Below are 26,885 nucleotides of genomic sequence, written 5' to 3'. Positions count from 1 at the left end.
AGATTCAAATCTCAATGGCTGGCTTTTCCCATTCCCACATCTCTTACTGTTACTTCCCTGGCAAAATCTCTTGGGCTTCATCTGGGATTTTTGCCAGGTCACTTAAATCAAGAATTCAACCCAACCATGTTTTTCTTTTTAAGTCCAGTGTTTGCAGATGTGAGACTACCCATTGTGTGTTGGGTAGCAAGAGACATGTGTCACACCCTTTCATGTGACAGAAACTTGCAGATATAGTAGAATCTGATTTTCTCAGTCAAGTGAGAAGTCAAACAGGACACCCATCTCCAGGCTCAGTTACGGACTCTATTAGCTCTTCTGAGAGCAGTGTGGGTGAGTCACCATCAGTAATCAGGATATACTCTAGTAGTTCCCAGGCTGTGTTTGGGGCTTTGCTCAATATCCGTACTGTAGTATTACAAAATGGAGAACTAGTTCAAGAGATCTCCAAATTGCCAAGAAGCTGCATACACTTTATGTACTGTGTGGCTATGTGTGTATCCATCCAAAAAGAAAAGGTACTTATCTCTAAAAGGTTCCAGTTATTTCTGCTGTCCATCTGTGCAATAACCATATGCCCTCCCTTCCCCTTGCTGTGGGTGAATAACCAAATGTAAGCTCCATACTGACTGCCAGTGAAACAAAAGAGGGAGATAGATGTGTATACACCCGAAGTATTGTAAGGGCCTCCCCCGAAAAACATAATCTTGGATAGCTCTAATGCTTGGACTTCTATAGAGTGAATGTGCGGATACACAGTGTACTGCAAAAAGTGCTGCCTTCTGGTAAGTAATCTTTTATCCAAAGTTTCTTACATTTTTTCCTTATGAACGTTCAGTGTAAGTTCAGTACTGATTTAAAGGCAGGGTGTGGGTTGGTCTGTGCTGCCTGCCGAGTATTCTCTCCTGTCTTCTTGATGATCAAGAAGGTGGATCCCATAACGCAGGTGGTTGCATTTGCATTATTCACTTTTCTTACCAAGATTTTTCATTTATCATTTTGGGGTTCTTCCATACTGTAAGTTCATGCTCTTTCTCAGGAATGGGCTGCCTTTCATGCCATTCAGTCACACTGTTGTTCAGCCAACGCAAATGTGAGCGGTAAGCCTCACTTCACTGTGGATGTTAAAGTACCTCATTATTTTAGTGACCTCCTCTTTTTTTTTCCCCCTATGTTTTATTGTTTTAAACTTTCTGATCTGAAACTTTCCATACCTCGTCAGAATACAGCTAATCTGCAGCACTTACTACTAATAATTGGCTTTGCCAGTGAAAGAACAGGCTCTGATCTGATGGCTTTCAAATGTTCCATGTTAAGAAAATTCATTTCTGTATCAACCACATGAATGGAAACATGATACATTTGGAATCCTGTCCCTTCAGATGGGAGCAGTGATACACAGAACAAACTGACTAGTTTGGAAGTGTATGTTGTATGTATATACATGAGTTTAGGGGGCTTGTTTTGTGCTGGTAGAGTTCCTGGTACAAACAATTGTTAAACTTCCTTCGAAAGCACTTTCACTGCAGTACCTTCCGCACTTATAAACGTAACTCTCTTCTGTGACCACTGGCGTCAATGAAAGTCACTGGTCCGTTACTGTGTTCAGCAGCTGTGGTTTCCCAGCGCAGGCATTAGAACGTTGCTGTACCTGTTCCGCTGTGGTGTAAAAATTCATTGTAAATCTCTTGAAACCTGAATTTGTAAAGTCTATTTTGGCTGTATTTTTAAAAATAAATTGTAACTTTCTATTAGAGAAAGCAATAGTAATCACCTACCTGTTAGCGTTCTACACAGGTTGTCTTACAGCCCTGAAGCAGTGTGTGTGATTCCAACGAGTCCGTGGATATTTCTCTTGACTGTACGATGTTGTGTTGTCAGTAGATTCATTCCCTGGGATTTGTGACCATTGCGGTATCTTGCTGTTCTCTACCCCTGTTGCTGTGAACTCTTTGTGCTTACTGCTCCTTTCTGCCCTGGGAATTTGACTATTTGAAAAGTAATGATTTATTATAAATTGTAATTTAGCAACTTTTTTTTTTTTTCTTTTTAAAGCATTACATACAGACATTGATATAATGAATTCCGATCACAGATCTTCATGCCAAGTAAAGCAGCAGTTATTTTTGGAGAAGCTTATTCCATTCATTATGAATTGTGAAATGGTGACAAGTTTGGGTCCTTTCCAGAACAGATTTCTCAGTGACAATTGAAAAGTTGTCTATGTTTTTTTCAGCCTTCTATTACAGTGATTGCGGTGTTTGCGTAAATGTGCAGATAGCCAGAACAAATGAGAAATGAGCTCTACCATCCTCTCCATGCTCACACTGTGAAATGTATTCATCCTGAAGCAAATGGAGCACTGCGGAGTAGATGGTGCATTGTAGAGAAAAGCTCTGTAGGATGAGAGGGAAAGTTTGGGTAACGCTGATGAGAGCAAGGAATAAACAGTTGGACTCTCTTCCCCTTCTGTTAGCAAATACTCCGGTCTCTCTGTTGCTTCTGTTTTAAAAGCTTGCCCTTCCCCGCACTTCCACAGAGCCCTGTTCTCTGGTCAGACTGCTCATCTACTACCTGCTCTGTCCCATAACAGGGTTATTCCAGCCTTTTGGTCATCTCTGATGGAAAAAAGGAAGAGCTCTCTAGGAAGAAGCGCTCTTCTGATAAATAACAGAAGAACTCTAGAAACTCCAGCGGGGTTACTCAGCAGCATCTCCAACCAAAATCTCTAACAGCCCTGTCCTTCCTCCTCATACTTCTTTATGAAATAACCCCAAGTTTCTACTTCATATGATCCCCCCTCAACTGAGCTCTGCTTTTCCTTTGTTCCCGTGGACAAAGCCCAGGCATTAACCCATGCCTGTAAGCAGCCCTTTTCAGCCACCTCAGTCTTCATTTTACCCTCCGCTCTGCAGTGCATTAAGTGCTGCCCTCACCCTGATGTGTAACTGCTAATATGTAACACAGTTTTCTGCTACAAGGATCTTTTATCAGAATTCAGGGTTGTGCATTTTGGCTCTGGTGTAGGAACCCAATGTGACCTGAGTCATGGCACTGGAGCTGACCTCTGTTCAAAGTGGTCACTCCTGGATACATGGGGTTTCTGTGGCTGCTGATACTGAACACATACATAAGCTCCACTATGGAGACCTCAAACCTGCTTCACCTCGGGGTCTGACCAGAGAGCAAGCTGAACAGCCACATACTTTGGTTTATGATGGCTCTTAGGAAAGTTTCTCTTTCACACTGTAGCCAGTGGAATTTTGCTATTGGAAAATGAAAGGTAGAGACAGTTGCTGCGTGAGATGGCCTGAGCAGTTCCCAAGAAGTGCCATGAGTCTTCTAAAAGTGTCAGCACAGTAGTTTGTGAGTGTCTTAGTATTGTCACAGAAGTATATACATCAGAATGTTTGTGGGGCTTTTTGAAAGTCAACAGAATACCTCTGTTCTTCAGTAACATTGCACCTCGCGCCTTGGTTCCAGACCATGAATCAGTCCCTTAAAGCAGTTGAGGACAAGTAAAAAGCCTTTTCTGGTTGTGCTTTTGGAAGTGTGTGTTATAGGAGGGCTACAAATCCAAGAGGAAAAGCGTCAGAGATTGCACTGTTCAGACCAGTGAGAGAGACTATGGTTAGAAGCTGGGCCAACAAAATGTAAAGAATGGTGATGTGAATTCAACATTGCTTCTGAGACTCAGAAATTTTAGAAGGATGGGGCAGATTCTCAAAATCTACATAGCTGGATCTGTTGTATGTTGGATTTACTATTTTAATTGCAAAAGGAATTCCAGTTAATTACACAAATGTATGTTCCTTAGTTATGAAATCATTGCAGCATAAACTTATATGACTTCCCGTACAAAGAATAGAGGCAAGTGCAGTGGAATAGAGAAACAATATAAATATTGTAAGGTAAAATGTAAATACTGAATTGCTCTGTGGGTTGGTTTTTTACACTTTCTGTGAAATACTTGAACTTTGGTTTCTCAAAATCAATTTATCACTGAATAAAGCTCTTAAAAAAATAATAAAACGTAGGATTCAATGAGAGTCCTCTGTGCAGTCATTGAGTCATATAGGAAACGGATTTATCTTCAAAATGTGTTCTTGTGTACTACACTGTGATTCCGTATTAGAAAAGAAAGAGCTAACTGATGTGTTCAGGGCCTGTGTAGAATGCTGCTCTGTCACTAGTCTGTGAGACTTGTTGGGACACAGGAAAAAGAAGAGAGTGTTAAATGTGGTTGGGCAGAGTTTTTAAGACAGTGAGGTTCAACACGCAAAACTTTTGGGGCACAGCATATCTAAGACTTAGCATCTAATCTTGGAAACTGGGATCCTCCACAGCAACCTCAGTCTAGCTACAAGGACACATAGTGCTGCATTCCATTCAGTGACCCAGAGCTTGTCCATTTTAACCCTCGGGGGAAAAAAAATACACCAATAAACCTGGTCAGACCACTGCCAGCAGAAAAAACCTTCAGAGAATTAGATTCTTCATCAGTCATGATGAAGATTCTTTCATGAACAGCCTCAGAAACCGGTGTGGGAGTTGGAGCTGTTTCGTGATCCAAACGTTGGCCGGCTTCTTTATAAAAAATGTCTTTTTCACAGATCTTTATTCTTAAGTAGTTTATAGCAAAACAACGGTTTGTGGACTTTAAGAACAAGCAAACGAGCACCGCGCAGCCTCAGAGTCCCGCCCAAGCACGGCGCGGGGCGGTGCCGGAGCCGCTGTGCCGCCGTCCCAAGATGGCGGAGTACGTGCAGGTGATGAAGCGGGCGTTCAAGCACCTCGGCGGCCACGGCGGTGTCCGCGGCGCCATCTTGCAGCTGCTGAGGTAACAGGGAGCGCGGTGCGCCCGGAGCGGGCAGCAGGAGGATCCCGGCTCTCGCCTCGCCGCTCCGTCCCGTGGGGTCACCTTGGCGGCCTTGCCGGGTCCAGGCCGCAGTAGGGGGCACTGCATGTCTGCCTGTACATCGCCGTGCCCGTCTGCAGCACCTCGCTGCACCTTCGCGCTGAGTTTGACCCCAGTGATGTCTCACCTGCCCGGTTTCCATTAGTTGATACTATCTGAAATTTCTGAGAAGCGGCCTTTGCAGGCTCTAAATGACTCATTAAGTGTTTGGTGTCAGTGCACAGGGCACGAACATCAGGACATGGCATAGCAACCCCTACAAGAAGGGGAAGAATTAAAGGAGAGCAGTGATGAAACATCCCTTCTTTTCCTGAAGTTAGGCTTAAATAACATGTGGGTCTGAGTGCTTTATGTGATATGTGAACAGCAGCCAAGGAAGCATTGGCATATATGTGTTCTGGCATTGGATGGAGAGTGCCCAGAGCACTGCAGGCAGCTGAAACTTTACATGATCCTGCCTAGGGTGAAGGTCAGTGAAGAGGGGAAGGAAAAAAAAGGCACAGATCTAGGTGGGGGAAAACACTTTAAAAGTTGTCAGTGGAATGCTAGTCACAGGTGTGCCTGTGGTACTGCCTTCACGTGATTTTCATTGGGTTTTATGGGTGTTGCATCATGTTTTATCTTGTGCCATAAACAACTTCTGAACAACTCCCCCAAAGCCTCTCTGTGTGACTTCAGTGTCCTGTCAGTGGGACACAGTGAAGGTGTGCTGATGGCAGTTGTAGGAATTGGTGGTTATGTTTGCGCTCCTTAAGTCTGAGTAGTTCAGGGTTCCATTGTTTTGCTTTACATTACGTGTGTTTGAGTTTTAATTACAGATTTTTGCCAACCTTTAAAAATCTTGTATTGCAATTTTACTCTGAGGCGAAGGTCATTAAAGCTGTTGTTCTGGGAATTCACAGGGTCAACGACTTGAAGACTGGTACGCTGGTAGGAGTTGACAAATATGGAAACAAGTACTACGAAGACAAAAGAAACTTCTTTGGTATGTGTGCTGATGTGACCCCACTTTCTGGGTGGCAGCCCAGCTCTCCTGCTGGTGAATTAGGATTTATTGCCTGCCCACCTTCCTTGCTCTTTGCTTGTGTGGGAGCACTAAGTTCAGCAATGTAAGGCTACTGTGACAGTAGAAAAAACCCAAAATCCTGGCCTGCTTCCTTGCCATAGCTGTACTTGTCTTGCAGTGAGGGCCCGTAATATCCGATAGTTTTTCTTGTGTTTTCATGATTTTTCTACTGTATGTGAAAATAATTTCTTAAGCTTATACAGTGTTTGTGTTTGTTTAATCAAGGGCGACACAGATGGGTCATATATACTAACGAAATGAATGGCAAAAATACATTTTGGGAAGTTGATGGAAGTATGGTGCCCCCTGAATGGTAAGCCATTTAACTTAGTGATTTGAATTGTGTAATTGCATGTATGTGTTCTTGTATTACAAAACTGAAGATAAAATATGTGCTCAGTATTCAGAAATGACTGTCGGAACAGCCATGGGATGGCGGGATGGGCAGGTCATGCTTTGGGCACCGGGAAGCAGCAAGACCTGGGTCTTTGATTTGTGTGTACTCCAGCAAAAGAAAACAACCTAAAACAAACAGAAACAATGCAGCTTTCAGACACCGTGCAACTGAAATGTAAAAAGTTGTATTTATGCACAGATGTATGGAATAGGTTTAAATTATGTGGGCATGGGAGACAGGGTGACGTGGCTCTTATTAGAACATCTGAACAGCGTGTGGGTAGTCTGTCTAGGCAGTCAGTTTTGCTTCAGACTCTGTCTTCAAATGATGTTTAATGCAGTTAACGCTTTCTCTTTCATCTCCAGTATGAGTTTTATGGCACAGGTTTTTAGCAGAGATATTAATGTTTGAAGTTTCCACAGCCAGAATTTAATGCCAGTGCAGGGCTGGTCCTTACTGGCTGCATAATAACCGTTGTTTGATTGCAGTTTTTATCCTTTTCATTATAAGGCTGTGACTGTTTTCATTTCTTTGAGGCAGCGTTTTCCTTCTTCTTTGCTTATGTGTCACTAGCTGTGTCCTTACAATATTTTGCAAAGTTTATTTCTGAGTATCAGTCATGTTTCTAGGTAGAGCAGCTTGTTTACATCCCATACAGCAGTGAGGTGAAAAGCTTTCCTGTTATTGTGGAACAAAAAAAGCCCTGGAAGAAACAGCAGCCTTGTCATTATTATCAACACTGATTGGTTCAAAAAGACATGAAAAGTTAAACAGTCCCACACTCAAAGATATTTTGTCAGGAAGTTGAGTTGTGCACTACTCTGCTGGGCCTTTTTTTGGTCTTGTTATGTTTTGGTCTTTTAAATTGGAGCACAGTTCTGATGGGGAGCAGCTGAGGGAACTGGGATTGTTCATTCAAGCTGAGCATGTTTCTGGTTGCTGATCTTAAAGGAGAACTGTGTGGGCAGCTGCGTGCGTTCAGGGCTGTGGAATGCTGTGGAGATGCAGTCAGGTGTACCTCGTGTTTCATGCATGATGAACTGGGGGAAAAACATGCTGGAATATTCTGAAAATGACTGTCTGGGGGAAAAAAAACCACAATAGGGATTAATGTAGTCAGCTTGAGCTGCCTAACAGGTATTGGAGAAGGGGACAAAGCAGCAAGGAGGAATGCCTGGTGCAGTAATGTAGCACAGCACCATTTCTGCAAAGTATGCTGCATTTTCAGCATTCTGAAATAATTGCTGTGATGTCTTTGGACAATGGATGCGCTGAAATCACAGCGTGAAGGAAATCAAGGGCTGTTTTGACATATGTGTGCTATGCAGGGAATTGGGGCTGCAGCTGTTCTAAGAAGGTGCCGTCTTTAATAACAGTGAAAAAAACCCCACTGGTTATGCTGGTCAAAGTTAAATCCCTGCTTTTGTGCTGACTTAAAGTGCACTGAAATACCCTCTGACCATAGTGCACACATTCACCTTTATTGTTGCATCATGGTTAGCTTGTTTGGGAAAAGATAAGTGGATGTTAGGAAGCTGGCAAGTAGCCTGAACTCACACAGCCAGTGAGTGAACCTTGCAGATGCACATACAGTAGTAGCTCTAGAGTCTGTGTTGCACCAGTTCTTGTTTGACAGTTCGTACATCATCTAATTGGCTCCAGTCCTTTGTAGATTCAGTTTGAAATCACTTTGCTTTGAAATATTTGTCTGAGAATGGGGAGAACATCCTACGTGGTCTTCATGCACTCGAAGGTATTTTAAGGTGTCTCCTGACTATTTATGCAGGCAGAAGTTTGGAGGCTTTATCTGCCTCAGCATTGGCAGTGCTGTTCTGTGTCTCAGGAAACTGCTTCAGCCTCTTCCAAGCCCTCATGTTCTTTGCTTTGTAAGAGCCGTCTGCTCCTTTTCAGGTTCTCATTACTTGCTTTTAAATCCTATTTTTTCATGCATGAATTTATAGGCAGAGTTTGTACAGAAATGTGGCCATCTGCAAGATGTCAAATCCCTTTATTTCTGCTGTTCAGACTAATGCATGAAGAGCTTTTCTTGAGCATCTGGGAGTAAAGTCTGAGACACCAAGGCTTCATGGACTGTCTGAGGGATGCTGTCAAAGGGAAAGTCTTTCCAAAGCAAAGTTTTCAGTTTTTGTATGTTTTAAGTGGGGAAGGGACCACAGATGTTGTAAATATCTCCTGGAGAGAATTATTTCAGGACCCGTGGTGAGCAATTTCTACTTTCAGTGAGAGAATGTGACTGAATGGGGCTTTTTATTTTTGGTGATGCATTAAAATTTGAGCTCAATTTTGTATTGATGTTGTTGTACCAGAAAGGCCTGAAAGCAAACAGAGCATTACTCCAGAACACTCTGTTTTGGAAAACTTCATGGATTTAGTCTAAGAAAGACTGCAAAGCTATATAGTCTACACTGAAGAAACAAACTATTCTGTTTTCTGTCTTCTGAGTTAAATGAGTAAATAAACTCAATATTACAATAATTTCACATTTCAGGAAGTGAGTGTATATACACTTCTAAAGAAAGATGCGAGGCATTGTGTAAGCTTGAAATGTAGTCAATTTTAACTGAGCTTTAATGCATTTCTTGTGCTCCATCTGCTCCAGCTTTTCTATCAGGGCTTTTGTAATTGCATTTCCAGCCAAGAAAACACTTTTTTTCCCCTCTCGATGTATATTGATTTCTAGGGGGGCAGGAGACATGGGAGGCTGGTAAGGTATGGTGAAAATTGCATTGCATTTGTATTAGCAATGGGAGACTGGATTATTGAATGTAGTGTATGACCCCACCTCACCAAACTCACCTTTTTTTGAAGCAAGGTGCTATGGCATCTCCTTATATCCCATACAGAAATCTTCTGACTTCCTACATGGTCTGATAGTGTTAGGATGGGGTGGAACGGTTTTAAACTAAAAGTGGGGAGATTTAGGTTAGATGTTAGGAAGAAACTATTTCCTCATTGGGTGGTGAGGCGCTGACAGAGGCTGCATAGATAGGTCATGGATAATTTTCAGGCTTTCTAATAACCACTAATAACAGAGAATTTAATATTTTTAGGCGAAGTCTTTGACAAAAGCTGATAAGCAGAAGCCTCTTTTAATCCCATCTCAGTATAAATATCCATAGGCTTGCAAAAAGCTTCACTTCTGTCTCATTCCATGTACTTCATGCTGCATGCACAGTTAACTGGCTTATAACAAAAATGATTCCGTTTTGAAAGTTGCTTTGGGCACTGGAATAGGAATGGGGTGAAATAAATTCTGTTTATCCCTGCTGAAGTGTTTCTGTAAATTATTATGGAAAATGCTCTCCTTGAGCATTAACATTATTTGCAGGGGGTAGGACTGACATTCAGTTCATAGGTAAAAGGCAACGGCTGTACTCACTTGTTAATTACTCCATTACTGACTGGTATCAATCACTTTATTGTGGAGCCAGTAAATATTTATGTGATTGCTTAGGTGAACTTAAATCGTTATTCCATATCGCAGGTGGCAGCTTCATGAAGGCTTTGGAGGTGGCTGTTGAAATATTGTTGTGCAACACAATTTTCTGGTGATTAAAAAACAAACAAACAAACAACACAAAAACCCACAAGCTTTTTTTGGGTCATTGTTACTGCCTGACTTCTTGCTCATTATAGATCATGTAATGCTCCTTAATATGCCTTAACAATGTGTCTTTTTTTTGTCTCTTAAGGCATCGCTGGCTTCACTCAATGACGGATGACCCTCCGACTACTCATCCTCCAGTTGCTCGTAAATTTATCTGGGAGAACCATAAGTTCAACCTGAGTGGTACTCCTGGGCAGTACGTCCCTTACTCTACTACCCGCAAGAAGATACAGGAGTGGATCCCACCTACAACAGCCAGCAAATAACAGCCAAAACAACTGCAAAAAGTGATTTGCCTCCACTTTGGCTTTCAGTGTAAATTGTATCTTCACTAGTTTTATTTAAAATAAAAGCTTCCTCTGACTGCTGCAGTTTTGTTTATTGAGATGGGGGGGGGAAACCATGTAAGAAAACACTGGGAAGAAGTAGAGGACAGAATACACAGCAGGCCTTCTGCTAGATGCTCGGCTTTGTGTCATTTTATTAGTGGCTCTTATCTTTACATAAGCAACCCTCACTTTTTTAGCATAGTAATTGTTCCCATGGCAGTCATTTCTTGCAGTTGTACCATTCAAAAGAATACAAATAGAAGTTTGAAATACAAAATTCTACTCATAACTGTTCTCGTAACTGTTTATATCTGAAGTGCAGGAGTCAAGTCAGTGATGGGTGGACAAATCCTGGTGGCGAACAATAATAGAACAACAGGCAATGGGCAGAAACTGGAAGGCAGAAAGTTCCATTCTAACATAAGAAATAACTGCTTCACTGTCAGAGTGACAGAGCACTGGAACAGGAGTAGATGTCCCATCTCTGGAGGTTTTCAAGACCAGGTTGGGGCCCAACCAGATCTGGAGGTTGATGGCCCTGCTGCGGCAAGGGGCTTGGAACTTGATGATCCTTGGGGTCCCTTCCAACCCAAGCCGTTCTATGATTCTGATACAGCCCTCTGACTGTTATTCAGTGTTGGTTTTTCATGTTGGTGAAAATGAGGTAGAAAAAAGAAGCCTCAGATGCTCCTTTCTCCTCACACTTTTCCCCTGCTCCAGAGTGGGTCTCCTCCATAGGCTACAGTTCTTTGGCATAACCCTGCTCTGCTCCACGGTCTCCTCTCAGTCTGTGGAGGACTATCCTTAGCACCTTGAGCACCTCCTTTGCTGACCTCCCTGTTTTTCCTCTCCTGTCTTAGTTCCTGTGTGTGCCACCACAGAGGTGCCTCCATTTTGTCTGTGGGGCCCAGACGTGCCCTGGCAGGGCCTCTCCTCACAGGGAGCCCTGCAGCCATCCCTACAGGCACAGACCGGGGTAGAACAATTAACTCTTATTAGCCTTGACTTTTTAATTGTGTTTTTACCTAATTTCATGCCTCTTTCTGCTTTGTTACATGGGTTTTTTGGACTGCAGCTTGAACACGTTTCAGCACAGGGTTTTATGCAGTTTTGTGCATGGCAGCATCTTGGAGGAAGGCAGGAAAATGGCTCTTCCTCCTGCCCCGTGGAGCTGAAGTGAGCCTAGGCTTCAACAGCTGGAAAATACTGTCAGTCCCATCTCTGAAGAGCACCCAAACTCGCTCGTCCTTCCCTCAGCTGCAGGGACCACATGTGCTGGACTTCAAAAGCAGCATTGCACTGATAGCATCTCTAACACTGCTTACTCAGGTAGGATGCAGGAGGTGTGTACAGGAAATAAGGTGAGCATGTGAAGGAACACCTGCAGTCTTTCACAAGGCTCTCTGCAAACACTCCTGTGATTCAGCTCAGTGTATCAGCAACATCCTTCACTTGTGGAAATTCACCTTTGCTGAAGGCATCTGCCTCAGTAGATGGAGGATACTCAATTGCTTTCTGATCTAAATGACACTTTAAATGCCAAGCCAGCTGAGTGCTGCAGCAGATGGTGTCTTCAACCAAGTGCAACTGAAGCAATGACAGGAATATTCTCCTAAATGTGACTTTAAAAGGAACAACTATCAGACACATAAACCATCTCCCATTAAGAAGACAGCTCCCGCCTCCAGTTCCAGCACAGTGCTGAAGCCTGCTTTTATTTTAAAGCTGTTTCTTTGGGAGTTCCTTTGCACATCCCCACGGTCTTGGCCGGCCCTTCCTGCAATGGAGCACTGCTTCCTCCCTTGTGGCTGCCTGGACTGCACCCTCTGCCCTGTTTCCAGCCTGAGAATGGGGCTTCAGGAGACCAGACAAGCCTTAAAGCAGTGCCATGTGCACCTCCTGTATGCCATATCCAAGGCCCACTGCACTGACTGGAGCTGTACAGCAGGACACCAGCCCTGTCCCCTCCATAGAGGTGACTGCCAGCAGAGTTCACCACAGCCTTGGTAGTCGAGCAGGCCAGGTTAGCACAGTGTTACCACTTCAAGATGGCTCCACTGATGGCATCCATTGGCACCATGCCTCTCCCTGGGCCTGGCCACTTCCTTCTGCTGCTGTTTGACATCTCTCACACCAACACGACATCCTTGCTCAGAGTGGAAGATTTTGCAGATGCTCAGGAATGCTAATTGGCCATATGAGATGAACACAAAGGGCAGACTCAAAGCAGCATTCTGAGAAAAAGGCAGTTTATATATGAAGTAATTACCTATGGGATTTTTTAAATAAGCCTTTTGAGACCTACATTTATAATTTGTTTTAAGCATTTTACTTAGAGGTTGTGGCTCAGGATTTTTCTCCTATTAAATGTCAGCAGACATTGGAATTTGTTTCAGTTGTGTAGGATTATGCAGCAAACTAAAATGCTTGGAGTCCATCTTATACCTTATGTAAGTTATTCACAAACCACCACACTAAGAGCTTGGTGTAATTCAATCTCTATAATAACAGCAAAGGACACAGAAGCTGTGGAAATAATCTGTACTGCTGTTAGCATCGCTTCCACAAACTGCCACTCAAGAGACTTCTGCTTTACCCTGATTTATATTCCTGGAATATTATACCTATTTGTTTCTCTTTTTCTATGGGGTAATTTATTTTCCACCCCTCTAATGGACTACTTCATTTTAACCCGCAATTTATCTTTTAAATATTAGTTTTAGATTAAGTGTCTGTAGGGCCGTTCTATTTCCTGCAGTGCCCGAAGGATTTTCAGTTGATGGAACAGCGATCCATCAAAACACAGCCTGTACGTAACAGATGCGGTCTCGTGTGGTTGAGCATTCAGACACGGGCCTATTAATAGTTTGTTTTTTGAGGGTAACCATCCATAAAAATTCAATGAGGCAAATCCAAATTCAGCAATATCTGTCCATGTGGCACTTCCCTCCTGCCTTGCGGCAAAACAATGTCCAGAGAAAGCAAGGAAACCCTAATGGGTTTTAATTTGAGGCAGCTGTTAAAAAAGAAAAGATGATTTGTTTACTGTGGGTATTTGGGTGTTCATGGGGCCACTTAGCTTTCTTCTTTGGAAAGGAAAGGGACAGGTTTTCAGAGCATGGTCTGTGGTTACATGCCACTTGCCCATAGAGCCATAAGACTGCTGCTGGCACAAGTAAGAAGTTTTTATTATTTTATTTATTTTTTATTATAAAAACAAAGAAACAAACAAAACACCCAGAGCCATTAGGTTGAAATCTACTTGGCTTTCCTGCAGTTCTTGCTCTTTAACTTGCATTCCCCCCCCCCCCCCCCCCCATCAGGATCTGGTTTCATCCCTGTGAATGTGCAGTCCCAATCTGGGACTCTCCAACCCGTCGTGCTGTTGCTGTAGAACTAACGGGGTGGGGGGGTTAACTTGTGCTTTCTCAGCTTCGGATGATTTCTGAGGGACTTCAAATGATTGCTGATGGATATTTTCTGATGGCTTTTTCTTCTTCTTCTTCTTCAAAAAAAACCCTTACCCATCTGTTGGTTTTAAAGCCTGATTTGGCCATTAAAGTTTACAGTTTGGAAAAGCAGCAGCAGAGGCAAAACACATCGTGGCAGAATCACTTCAAACACTGCAAAAAGAAACCATGCTTAATACAGTTCTTCAGTCAACTCTGATGGTCGGTAGTGGCAAAAAGCAATTTGTGCTGAATTAATTTCTGCCCTCTTGAGGTCTGTGCTGTCCTGCACATCACGCTCTGCAATGGGAGACATGGGAGCTGCTGTGGGCCATTGCCTGGCCCATGCACAGTGCTGCCCTGTACCACCTCCATACTGCCTGCTACTGCAGGAACCTATAGCTGTTTGCCTCTCTAATAAACAAAACCCATGCACAGAGAGGAAGCCCAAATATAACAAGTAACAACTGTACAGTGCACACCACAACAGCTACTTTGCAGCCACAACCTCTCCAGAGCTACAGTGGGCTGCTGGTTCCTGTGTCACCCACCTATGCTGCATGCCAATGGAAACTTGTATCCAAAAATTAACATTGAAACAGTCACGTCTCTGTCACAATCAAGCACAGACAAGATCCTCCAAATCCAAGCTGCGAGCACAATTACCTGCCTACAAAAGCAAAGTGGTGAGCAGCAATTAATCTGTGCTATAACAGCTGTCAAATTATGTTGAGTAACCTTCTGTTTCTTCTAAAACCTGAGTGGAATCATCTCTGTCTGTGTAGCTCCTATTAGCAGGGTCTGTAATTGCTATTGTACTGAGCAATGGGAAAACACAAGTGGAGGCTGACAGCGATGGCAGCATCAGGCCTGATGGCAGCAAGGAGACCACTGCCCATTTGTCTGATGCTGTGTTGGGCAAAATGATGCTTAGCTAGTCATTCCCTCATGTCACAATGCATAATTATACAGTATAATTGACTTCATGCTCTGCAATTAACAAAATAGCATCTTGATACTGAAATACGTCAAGGAAACAAACAACTTTTATCACCTACCATATGCCGCCTAGCATCAGACACTTAAAAGCTGCTGAAGATTAGCTGTGGTGCGCTATAATTCATGTGGGTCAGTCAGAAAGGATGGCATTTTGCAGGCACCTGGACAATATAACTCCTGAGCAGCTTGCCAGGGTTAACAGGGGGCAGTAAGTCAATGGGTACCACCACCCTGCTCTCCTCACTGCTCTTCCTCTGTGCCTCCATTAGAAAAAGAAAAACACACTCTCCCAGTTAGAGAGACTGACATCCTAAGCAGAGATTAATAAACACACATATCTTTATACACACAAATGGAATATTAGTGCTTATCACCTGAGCTGCTTGAACCTCCAGTTTCTTTTGGTAGCTAGACATTTCATCCATAGGGGACCTGCTCCCACCTCCAACACTGCCTGCAGATCCCACTTCTCTTCATCCCTTCCCAGGGAGGTGGAGGTTGAGTCACCATCCCTGGTTGTGCTTAAAAACCACTTGGATGTGGTGCTCAGGGACATGATTTAGCAGAGTTGTTAGTGAGGGTGGTAGGGTTGGGTTGCGGTTGGACTCAATGATCTTTAAGGTCTGTTCCAACCTGAGCAATTCTGTGTGCTCCCCAAATGCTGTGCTGCAGTGAGTCAAGAGAGCCTGAAGGATGTGTGTTTTGCCCCTACCTTGCAGTGAAATTGCAAAGAGCACTGAAAAGCTCTTCATTTGCTGTGCTGGATTGTTCGAAGAGCAGCTGAGAGCACTGCAGCTTTCACCTCCAGGACCCAGGAGCCACCTATGCACCACATCACGGCTTCTCCCCAGCTCCACAGAGATGACTACAGCAGGCAGTGGGAAGCTGGGAGCACACGTATTTTGAACCTGTGATAACCTCTGTGCACTGCCTTATATCCATCTCCCCTCACCCAGAGCTTAGGGGTCCTGTGCCACCCCTTGCTTCCCGCATCAGGCTCTGCCCTCCCATCTCATGGCAGGAGCTCTGTGCCTTTCTCCTTCCTTGTCTAATTCTGCAGGTGACCTTACATTTATATCTTTCAGGTTCGTATGAAACATCTTAGATTTGGCTAAAGCACATCTTATGTGAAGCATCCTGTCTGGTTCTTCAGAGGAATCTATCCTTGGTCATAATCTGTAATGACCAGTTGCCTGCACTGTTACAGAGCTAATTTCTAATTTAATTAGCCTGTCTGCAGCTTTCAGCCGCTGGATCCTGTTGTGTTGCTCTGCAAACTGAGATGCCCAGCATTTTCTGACTGCAAAGCACACATACACTGGAATCAAGTCACCTCTCGCTTCTCTAGCTGACAAGACAAACAGCCAGAATTGTACATCTATCACTGAAAAGCACTTTGCTTGTGTCATTTGTGTGGTTCTCTACACTCCTCAGTTTTTCATCAGGCTCTTCAGAATGAGGATTATCTGCTATACCAAGACTGTACACAAAGTGTAAAAATGGGCTGTAAAAATGGTCTTTCTCCTCCTGCTTGCTTTATTCCCTCATGTGTGGCAAGAGGTCAAGGACGTTCAACCTCTTTTTTTTTCTGCTTTTATCTGCAGGATTACACAAGGAGCTGTATAGCACCAAAACCCACCATGTCCCTCCCTGAGTCGCTGCTTGCTGCCATTTTGTAGCACAGCCTGCACTTTCTGTAGGGGCACATTGAATTCTGACTCTTCACACTGGTCCTTGCTCAGGACCCAGCTTACAGGCTGTCCCAGATGGAGCTACCACATGGCCCATAAGAAACTCGTCCATTTGGCACTGACTCTTCCCCCTTTGCAATTTCACTGTGAAGTCATGCGACCTGCTGAACTAACCAGTTCTTAAACCTCTTAGCCAGTGCTTTCTGACACTGCACATCACTAACTTTTCATCAGGTTTTACGTAGTACAGAATTAAACCCCTTGCAATTATCTAGGTGTGTTACATCTCCACGTTTACCTGTACAAACCTGCAATCCAAAATGATGAAATAAGATTTATTTGGCAAATCTCAGAAAACCGCAGTGAGACACTGTGTGCCTACCATCAGTTCTTTCAGTGCTGTCACCCCCTCTTGTCTCCTCTGGAAGTTCTTTCCATTTTCCTGGTTGGAATTAGTGTGTATTTATCTGTTTTATATACTAGGACAACACAGGTGCTTTTCCAGTCTTCTGGAATTCCCCCAGTGCCTTCACAACCCAGGCCTGTGAAAAAGAAGCATCTTCATCCAACTCTTCCACCACACTTGGGGTCCTCTGGTACATCTCAAAATGTCACGTTAGTGGCGTCCATCTCAACCACCTTCCTCAGTTACCATCAAAGACCAATTCCTCTCTCCTTGATATGAACAAATAATCCTTCTTCTTTCTAGGTACAAAATAAATAACATCAAACTGCTCTGTTTTATTGGCTATTCTGCCTCGCAGTTATGACCCATCCACCTTTCTAAGATGCTTTGCTCTTCATAGACTTCTGCTATCAGCATCAGCAGGACAGTGTGACGTTTAGGCACATCAGTGCTTGTGTTCCTCATGTTGCTGCACTAGAGGAGTGGGCAGCTGCTCCCTCAGAGGTGCAGTGAGGCCGATGACAGCTGCAGGGAAGAGCAGGCCATGGAGCAGCTTTTGTTCACCGCCCATTGCTGATGGCTGTTAATCGTTTTGCTGATGATAACCTGCTTACAAGCTAATGCGAGTTTTAAAATGCTTGATGACTAACAGTGCTCTATCTGGCAAAGATAAGTGCTTTTCTCAGGGTGAGTGCAACCTGCCCCACATTCCAATTGGCGCAGCGTGCCTTTCCATATGATTGCTGAGTGCCTGATGTGAATCAGCTCATGGTGCTCTGCCCCGGTCTAAAATCAATCCAATGAGCAATGTTTAGAGACTGCTGACCGAAGAGCTCTGTCAGGCTGGTGTTCAGGGGGCAGTGTGACCCACAGCAGTGCGCTCACAGGCAAAGGCAGAACCCCAGGGCTCAGCACTACCTGGGCAGGAGGGCCAGGAGCTGCCCGCCCAATCTGGCTTTACCTCAGGCCCCCAGAACTTCATACTGGCTCCTACACACACCCAATGAGCAGCAGGGTTTTATAGAGCACTGGAAGCTCCTGTTGTGCTTTCAGAGTGTTCCTGATTTTCTCCATTTCTACCAACACCTGTGCTATACTAGGACTGTGTTCCCTGATCATCTGGGAGGACTGTCACTGCCCCGATCACCATCCATTACAATCAAATGGGAAATAAGCACTTAAACATAATAACAACAACAAAATATCAAAGCCAAGCTTCTCATTACATTCTGCTTCTTGTGATATTCAACGTATTTCAGGTTTCATTTAAATAGAGCTTGTTTTTCCTCCTGCATATGTTTTGTGTCAATCCTTTCAATTGCTTTACCTCTGACTGGCGTCAGAGACATTTCAAGGGAATGCAGGTCTATTTTTTCTGCGTTGAAAGGCTATAGCAAAACTAGAGTGTAGGAAGCAGGGAAAGCTAAAATTACGCCTTGTTTGTCTATTTAGTGCACAATTACCCAGCTGGCTCCAGACACACTGGTGCATTTTGCTGCGGATTGTGTTTATGGCTCCTGCAGGCAGACCTGGGGATGCATCCTCTGTGCCTGCTTAGGGCTGCAGCTCCCAGGTGACCCCAGGCTGATGGCCTCACTTGGCATTTAGTGCATGGGAGTCTAGGGACACAGAGCTTTATTGCTGCTTCTTCACAATTCCCAGATAGATAGGTTTCAATACTGTGCTCTGTATGTTGTACCCAGTGTGTTGGGCTTTGCCTCCTCAGTAACACCAGCTCTTGTTCAGTTCTGTTATTCTAAGGTCAGACTGTCATTCAGGACTTTCTGATCACAGGGCTGGAGCACCTCTCCTATGAAGAAAGGTTGAGGGAACTGGGCTTGTTTAGCTTGGAGAAGAAAAGGCTCCGGGGAGACCTCATTGCAGCCTTCCAGTACTTGAAGGGAGAGTATAAACAGGAGGGGGAATGGCTGTTTACGAGGGTGGATAGTGGTAGGACAAGGGGGAATAGTTTTAAACTGAGACAGGGGAGGTTTAGGTTAGATATGAGGAGGAAGTTTTTCACACAGAGGGTGGTGACGCACTGGAACAGGTTGCCCAAGGAGGCTGTGGATGCCCCATCCCTGGAGGCATTCAAGGCCAGGCTGGATGTGGCTCTGGGCAGCCTGGTCTGGTAGCTAACAACCCTGCACATAGCAGGGGGCTGAAACTGGATGATCATTGTAGTCCTTTTCAGCCCAGGCCATTCTGTGGCTCTATGATTCTATGAAACTGAACTACACTTCCCCTGTCTCTGAATGTGCTACACATTAGGATTTTTTATCACCACCAATGCTTCCTGAATCACTGGCTGAATCACACATGCACCCTATGAAAAATCTGGTGCCACTACAAGGCTGCATTTTTTGCTTTGAAGATGCCAGGTCTGCCGCTGTCTCACAGAGAATAAAAATACGCTACCAAGCAGAAAGTGAGATGTGCAGGTAGCAGGGCTGTCAAGCCTCCGTGAGATTTGTACATAGTGACACTTGGGTGAAGAAGATTGAATTAAATTGAACTGCTCACCCACAGGCAGCAGTGCTGTGGCTGTGAACAAGAAAATATAGTCTACTGGATATAGCAAATGCTAAAAACAGGCAAACAAAAAAATCCTACATAAGGATACATCACATATTGAACTTGTAGTTCTAGTGTTTGCTTTACCATTCAGCAGTCTGAACATATGCAAACATCTTCTGTACGAGAAATGATTTTTGCATGGTTGCATCTAATTTCCTATTTCATAAAACCCATAATACATACTTCCCTCCTTTAGCTAAGTCAGTACAGCCATTCACGGCTTTCCTTGTTGCTCTGTGCAGCCCAAATTCCACTTGCAGCACACAGTGTTAACAGATAGGAAAATGCCAGCTAATGAAAGTCAGCTTTTTGCATGTCTCCTTTCCAAATGTCGTAGTTCTTGAGGGCTTCGATCTGGTCACAGTTTATGTTGCTCAGCTTTAAATGGAAGTTTTCTTGGTGAAAATCTGTCCGAGAAATTCCATTTTTGAATAGAAATACCAGATGTTACCCCAAGATTTAATATGTTCTTTCATTCTATTCTACAGCATACAAACTGGTTGATCTGACACTGCATGCTAAGTTATATTTTTTATTCCATGCTGTGAGCTAAAAATCACTTAAAAACCTGTCAAGTAGATGCCTGACAGCTTTATTTGTACCTGGTAATTAAGGGGCCCAATTTGATGTCCAAATGGCTCTGGAAAATGTTACATTTTCTTTGCCAAATTTGTCATTTATTCTCTCATTATTCCTATTGTTTAAAGTGTTCTCTGTTCAACAAGAAACTGGCTACAATTATTGGCTTGGGGTGAGAGGCTCAGTGAGGATATAAGCACTGCCTACATTACCTCTATATGGTGAGGGAAATATTAGCACCGGCTATGATACCTCTACATGTTTGTGCCATATAAAGTCTCCTTATGAGCAAGGCAGAAGTAAACAACTTCCCCACAGCTGAGTTAGACTCTTAGCATTTGTCGTGTGAATACCCACCAAGAAATACACAAACTGGTCAAGGCAGATACAGACTTCCCCATTTTGTCTGGCTGACTATGCTTTCAGATCCTTCCTGCTTACAAAAGTAGGTCATTGCTAGAACTCTGCAGCGTCCCATGGTGCTTTACATACACAGTTACCCACATTTACAGTCTTGTGTGGATGCTTACACCTGTTCAGCATTAGGTCTTTTCTGATAATTCCCAAGAGAGTGTCTTCACCTCAGCATTACCCTCCATGCAGGGAAGGTACTGGCAGTGGACAGTGAAAGAAGAAAGTGCAGGAATATTTCTAAACCTACATTTCTTCTACAGAGGCATTGCTTTCCAATGTTAAGGTAACATAACTTCAGGACAGTCTAGTGCTGCGTGGGCATAAGTTCAAGAAATCTTTTCAACAAGTACTAAACTTAAAGCACTTTAAGCAAGGGCTTAAGAGACTGAGATATACTGTTAAATACTTCCCTGAGTCAGAACCAGTATCTGATGGTTTAAATAAAATTCAGAACTCTGTCAGCAGAGCAGAATGCAAAACTGAAGTCAAAACCCACTTTGATGAATGATCTACAGCCCAGACAGCCCTCCAGAGGGCAGCCACTCTCAAATGTCAGCGTCAGTCAAGAGATGCAAAATATTTCCTTGCAGAAGCACCATACATGAATTAACCAGCCCTGGCAAAGGCTGGGCTTATTTTTACAGCAGCTGGGGGAGAAGTATTTTATCAATAGAGAAGGTGAAGCCCAGTACATAAATTTTTTTGTATCTTTCAGGAAGTCTACAGGCCTGAAGCAGAATGGCACCTACTGGAATTGTTGCCAGTGCAGCTGGATGTTCTGGGTTCAGCTAAATCACACTCATAGATAGTCTCATAGAGAGCAGGGTAGCTACCTGCCATCTTGCTATGCAAGTACTGGAGAAGAGCATCAGTTCTGGCTGAGCTTGTTTCCTCAGCCACAGCATAAAATATTTCTATTGATTCTGGTCTGTTCAGCCCAACCAGAATATTTTGTTTCTTTCAATACATTTTTAGCCCTTGAGACTACTCAAGTGCTGCAAAATATTGACTTACGTGGTTTGACTAGTCTGTATTTGCTTTAATAATAGATGCTAGATACTGGTAGTAATGCCATCCATGTACTAATTTTCACCTCAGGACTGATGATATTAAAATAGTGACACTGAACACGTATACGTTCATTATAACTCCTTTGTCTTTTCCATTTTGGGAGAAGTTATCTTTTTAATATCAACTCTCTAACATTCCTTCTAGACTTTACGTATCCATCTAGACCTGTCTATCTATCTGTTGTTAAAAACATATTGAGATAACAATACTGTAACCAATTATTAAGGTATGATATTTTATATTTGTTCCTCCTGTGACAAGGCTGGATGTACAAGTCCTATTTTAAACGTGATGCTTATATCACAGTGCTGATCTCTTGCATCTTACAACAGCTCAAATACAAAATGTTCCCATGTAACATGTCCCACTCTCCTGCAACTTTCAGTAGAGGAAGAAAAGAAAGAGCAGTTTGAAATTTTCTGCCTGACTGAAGCACTTGATTCCTAGCTGTAAGGTTAACTCATTTAATTCAAGTACACAAAAGAATGAGTAAGCAATAAAGCATTTCACATCAATCCATCTGGCAGTAGGTAAAATAAGCTGTAATGAACAACATGTTTACAGAGCATGTTTCCTACCCAGTCTAGTCATTTGTAGGATCCAGGCCACAGATGCCACAGGTTGTTTGAGAAGCATTAGACGCGAGGGGATGTCTGTGTTTGAAAGGGGAGTTTGAGGATGATCTATGATGATGGATGTTTGCTGTTTATGCACACTTCATTAGCTCAGTCAATCTGGCTGGCACTCATGGGACTACATAGCTTATCCTACCGTCTGCCGATGGCCACTTGATCTGGAGTTCATAGGTGAATGAGCATATGTTTTTGGATGGATGATTTGCTTTATGATGACTAAGGAGTGCACAAGGCATCTGTTATGGAGCTGTTAGGAGTTTGCATGCCCTGTGGTACAGAAGCTGGGAAGAATATACTGTAGTATTTCTCTCTAATGCAAAGAGGAAATATATGATTTATTTCTCTTTAAAATACAGCAATTGTGTTCTGACTTCAGGTGCCCTGGGAACAAACAAGATCTTAAAACCATTCTTAACATGAGAAGCTTTGGATCTGCCTCAGCCAATGCTATCAGCATAATGTCATGCAGTTAAGAATCTTTGGATTTGGGGATCATTGGGGACAAATGCATGTAAACAGTATCAGGATTTGGCTTTGCATATGTAGAATTATTAGGCAAAACCAATCAAGTAGCCATCTGAAAAGCAAGAGCATGAAGTGCTCCACCATCACCCTGAGCACATGACAGTTAAATTCACAGCGAGTTAGAAGTTATACTGCAATTATACTATCATACAGATTAGTAAAGGTAAGCCAATTCTTTATTTTGTGAATGAGGAACAACACTACATTTTACAGTAATAACCAAATTCCTGGTGTAAATATATTTGAAAACATTTACACAGGCAGGAACAGAAGCAGCTGTTGGATTAACATCACATACCTTTCAGGTTTCTAAACAAATGCATACTTTACAGTTGTGTCTCTATTCTGAGTGACTGCTTCCAGGAAATTGTGCAAGGGAAGGTACAGTTTTGAACAGACAACTCATTCAGGTTGCTTTGTGTAGCTTGAGATGTGCAAATAGCAAGAGAGCTGAGAATATTACAGCAAAACGGAATATTTCTAATGACAAAACCAAACTACTTAATAAACTTAAATTACTTGTGCACCACTTATCTTGCCACCAAGCACCTATGCAGACAACACCAGATAACCAGTATAAATCAGAAGGAACTGTGGCTGCAGGCTCATGGAACAAGCAGTTCAGTAGTAAAACAGCTTTAAAAATTAGATATTAGGGGGAAAATTTTCACTCAGAGGGTGGTGAAGCACTGGAAAAATTCACCCAGAGAAGCTGTGGGTGCCCCTTCCCTGGAAGTGCTCAAGGCCAGGTGGGATGGGGCCCTGGGCAGCCTGAGCTGGTGGGGGCAGTGCTGCCCATGGCAGAGGGTTGGAGTTAATGATCTTGAAGGTCCCTTCCAACCCAAGCCATTCTGTGACGATTACTTCAGTTTAACAAATTCAGCTTAAGAACTAAACTAACAGAGTGCTCCAAGCTTAAGGCACAATAGAAGTACTTGTACAAGTACTGGAAATAGTTGTCCTTGAAATGAAATTAACAATCTTGGTAGAAATGTCTTATATCAAATAGCTCCCTTATTCTACCCGTATTTTTTAAGTTGGGTTAGCTGCAATAGAAAGCACTCGTTACCAACTGGCAAACTGAGTTAATAAAACTGATGTGTAGAAAAGGCCTCAGGATCTTCTTCCATGCTTACTTTGAAACACCTCCCTTCTCCTTGCTTGGGTGTTACAGTACGCACTGTGCAGCATTGGGCACCTCTTCAGACCTAAGTGGGAAGCTAACAAGGCAGCAGCCCCAGCTGGTGTTCAGCATGCTGAGCACTTGAGTGCTCAAAACCCTTCTCAAGTCAGGACTGAGCTTGGGTGGAGGCTGGAGTGTGCCCCTGGTTCTGAGTTAGCCCTGCGTGTGACAGCACGAGAAACACCAAGGGGGTGCCATAACACAGGCCATCACCACCTCCTTCTTTAAATCCCACTGCTGACTAAGTAAAACAACAACAAAATAATGCTTATATTAGATGTGAATGTAGGCTGATCTGTAATCTAATAAGTTATGTCAATATAATTTCCTATAAACCAGTCAGAACCATAAAACACAGCTCTTTTATAGTAGTTACAAAGAAAAGAACTAGCATGATGCTCAAGTTTTACTTTATATATCTGCATGTAGTGTTATTTTCTTTGTATCATAGGCCTCATGAATGCACCGTTACTTCCTTTCTCCTCTGCACTGCTTCATAACTTTAAATTGACAGCTCCCGGAGGAGAGAGACAGCTTGTGACATGTGTATCGAATCCAAGCGTGATACAGGTGTGCATTCATTCATTATAATGACTGAGAAAGAATGAAGATTGACAGTTCAGTTACTCATTAATGAAGACTTGCTGTATTCTCATTCATGAATGTGTTAGTAAATTAAAAACAGTTTTGAAGGATATTATTATTATTAAAATTTGGCCAAGTACTTTCCCCTTACTTGATAGTGTAGAAAAATCTCAGTCAATAAACAGAACTTTAGTTAGTCTGAAAAATACCACAAAGTATGTATGCAGAACCACGCTGAATCTCGTCCTCTTAGAACTACTCCTCTTCCAAATCCTTTGGGCACCTCTTCAAGCAAATGCTTTCTTTCTTATGTAAAGATTTGGTTTGATTTGTACAGTTTGTGGTTTGAACAGCCTCGCGCCCATTTGTTTCCTTGATTTTGTTGTCAAGTAGGATTCATTTGTCAGTTATCTCCTGTTCATGTTCTACAGTAAGACAGCAATCTCCTGTCCCTCAAAGGCTCTTTTATGGTTTTGTTGTTGATGTTCTTATGGGGGGGACACGGGAGACAGTGAACAAACAAGCCATATCTTTCCACAGTTTGACTGTGAACCGGGTTATTCTCTATTTTGTGCTGACTGATCAGGTGAAGTCCAGATACAGACAATCTCTGTACTTACAAAACAAATCCTCTCAGTTTGGCTGATTGGGTGGAGGGAAGGTTTTGTTCCCATAGCAACGTTTAGCATTGAGCCTGCAGAAATGAGGCTGCCTGGAGGCATGTCAAACACGCTGCATTTAAAGAGCTGCTTGCGCTCTACAAATGTGTTTTTGTTGATGACAATTACTTAGCGAACAACAGGGAAACAAAAAGAAAAGCCTCTAAAACCCAATACATTAAACTTAAGCCGGCTGATACTAGACATACTGTGGAGCATCACTCGAACTCTTCTTGGAATATGGTCGCAGGGAAGAGCCTTGAAGCTTTACTATTGGCTGTTGAATAGACACCACAACTTTAGATAACAATCAGTCCAAAGCTTTGGAGTCACTTTTGCACAGAGTTTTTCTCCCACCTCCATGTGAAGCAGCACTGAACGCAGTGTTGTGAAAACATTGTGTGGAGGGAAGTGGTGAGGAGCTGTGTCAGAGGTACAGGACAGCAGCAGGGGAAGGGCTGCTGAGTGCTTCCACAGTGGTGAGATGGGATGGAGGAAAAAGTCTTTCCCAGTTCAGGCTGGTGCTGAAAGAAGACACCCATGGAAAAGGAGTGGGGGACAAATCCAGACTAGGCTCAGGTTTTTGCACTTCACAGGGCAAGGTTTGACCATGCATTAACAGGGGTGGTGTTTGTGGCTAAAGAATGAACTGAACTTTGGTGACGGCAGAGGAACAAGACAAGGAACAAATTTAACTTCAGCATATTTATTTTTATCTTTTGCAACATGTTGGGTGGGAAGGATGGGACACAACGAATTCAAAGGGGTCTTTAAGAGAGGATGAATAAGCCAGTCCTTCCTCTATGGCTGCCGTCTCTCTGTGTTTTGTCAGCCAAACGCTCTCACTCACCACAAGTCCTGTTCAGACAGAACTGGAAAATTCCACACATTTATCCAGGATTTTATTCTGGGAGGGACACAGATCAGAGGCACAGTGTGCACGTCAGCATGTCAGCATGTCAGCACAGTAGCTTTGTCCAGGAAAACGTGATGTCAATCAAGAACACAAAACCACAAATGGAACAGAATCAGTGTTATGGCATTTGATGAACTATATTGTTCATATATGGTGATATTTAAAGGGAAATCCATTCACCAGCTTTTCAGTTCACTGAATTCTGTGTCTACCTTGGCACACCAATAAGCAAAATAAAGACATGAAGAATATCAGTGTTATTGGTGCGTACACAAGAGGAAACAAACTGAAAGAGCACCATGTATTGTAACACTGCTCATTGGTAACATAAAGCTGTAAAACAGCCCCAGTATTAAAAGGCAGTCAGTTGCTACCCAAGGTTTTTGGAGGGAGGAAAACAAAAGCAGAGTGGTTTTAGAAGTGGTTGTTGACATAAGTTTTTAATTAGCACTTTGACCTTGTTATGGTGCCTACCATCAACCCCAGCAGGGTACAGTGTACCTCCTCAAGGCTTGTGGAATGTTGAGACTCTGCTTTTAGGCTCCAGATGTCCTGCTTATCTAGGAAAAAAAACCTTCCCAAGACAGAATGTCAGTTTGCTGAGGAGTTTAATTTAATTGCTGAAGGCCCAGAACTGACAGAGCTCATACAAAAATGATAGCGATGGGGTGAAAGAGTGGAAACAAAGGAAGTGCTGAAGTGCTGAAATGATGTTATCTCGGGCAAGACAAGGCAAGTCAGCAAAGTTAATTATTTGCTGCTGGTTGGCCAGATGGCCCTGGAGTTTTATCAGAAGTCCTCTGCCCACTGCATTGCTCTACAGGTCTGCGTACAAGCTTTTCATCTTCTGTAAAATAC

The 26,885-nt window shown here is 43.2% G+C and overlaps 1 protein-coding gene across 1 annotated transcript; it reads left to right on the top strand.

Annotated features, from left to right (window-relative positions):
* The first annotated feature begins 4,706 nt into the window (after positions 1–4,706).
* On the top strand, positions 4,707–10,373 carry NDUFA12 (NADH:ubiquinone oxidoreductase subunit A12). Its single transcript, XM_015858387.2, has 4 exons — positions 4,707–4,840; positions 5,821–5,903; positions 6,210–6,297; positions 10,095–10,373. The coding sequence occupies exons 1-4, from the start codon at positions 4,752–4,754 to the stop codon at positions 10,273–10,275; spliced, it is 441 nt and encodes a 146-aa protein (XP_015713873.1). The 5' UTR covers positions 4,707–4,751; the 3' UTR covers positions 10,276–10,373.
* The last annotated feature ends 16,512 nt before the right edge of the window (positions 10,374–26,885 follow it).

Source organism: Coturnix japonica, chromosome 1 (genome assembly GCF_001577835.2).
Source record: "Coturnix japonica isolate 7356 chromosome 1, Coturnix japonica 2.1, whole genome shotgun sequence".
In the NCBI taxonomy this organism is placed as follows: Eukaryota; Metazoa; Chordata; class Aves; order Galliformes; family Phasianidae; genus Coturnix; species Coturnix japonica.
This window is presented reverse-complemented; position numbering and strand designations above follow the sequence as displayed.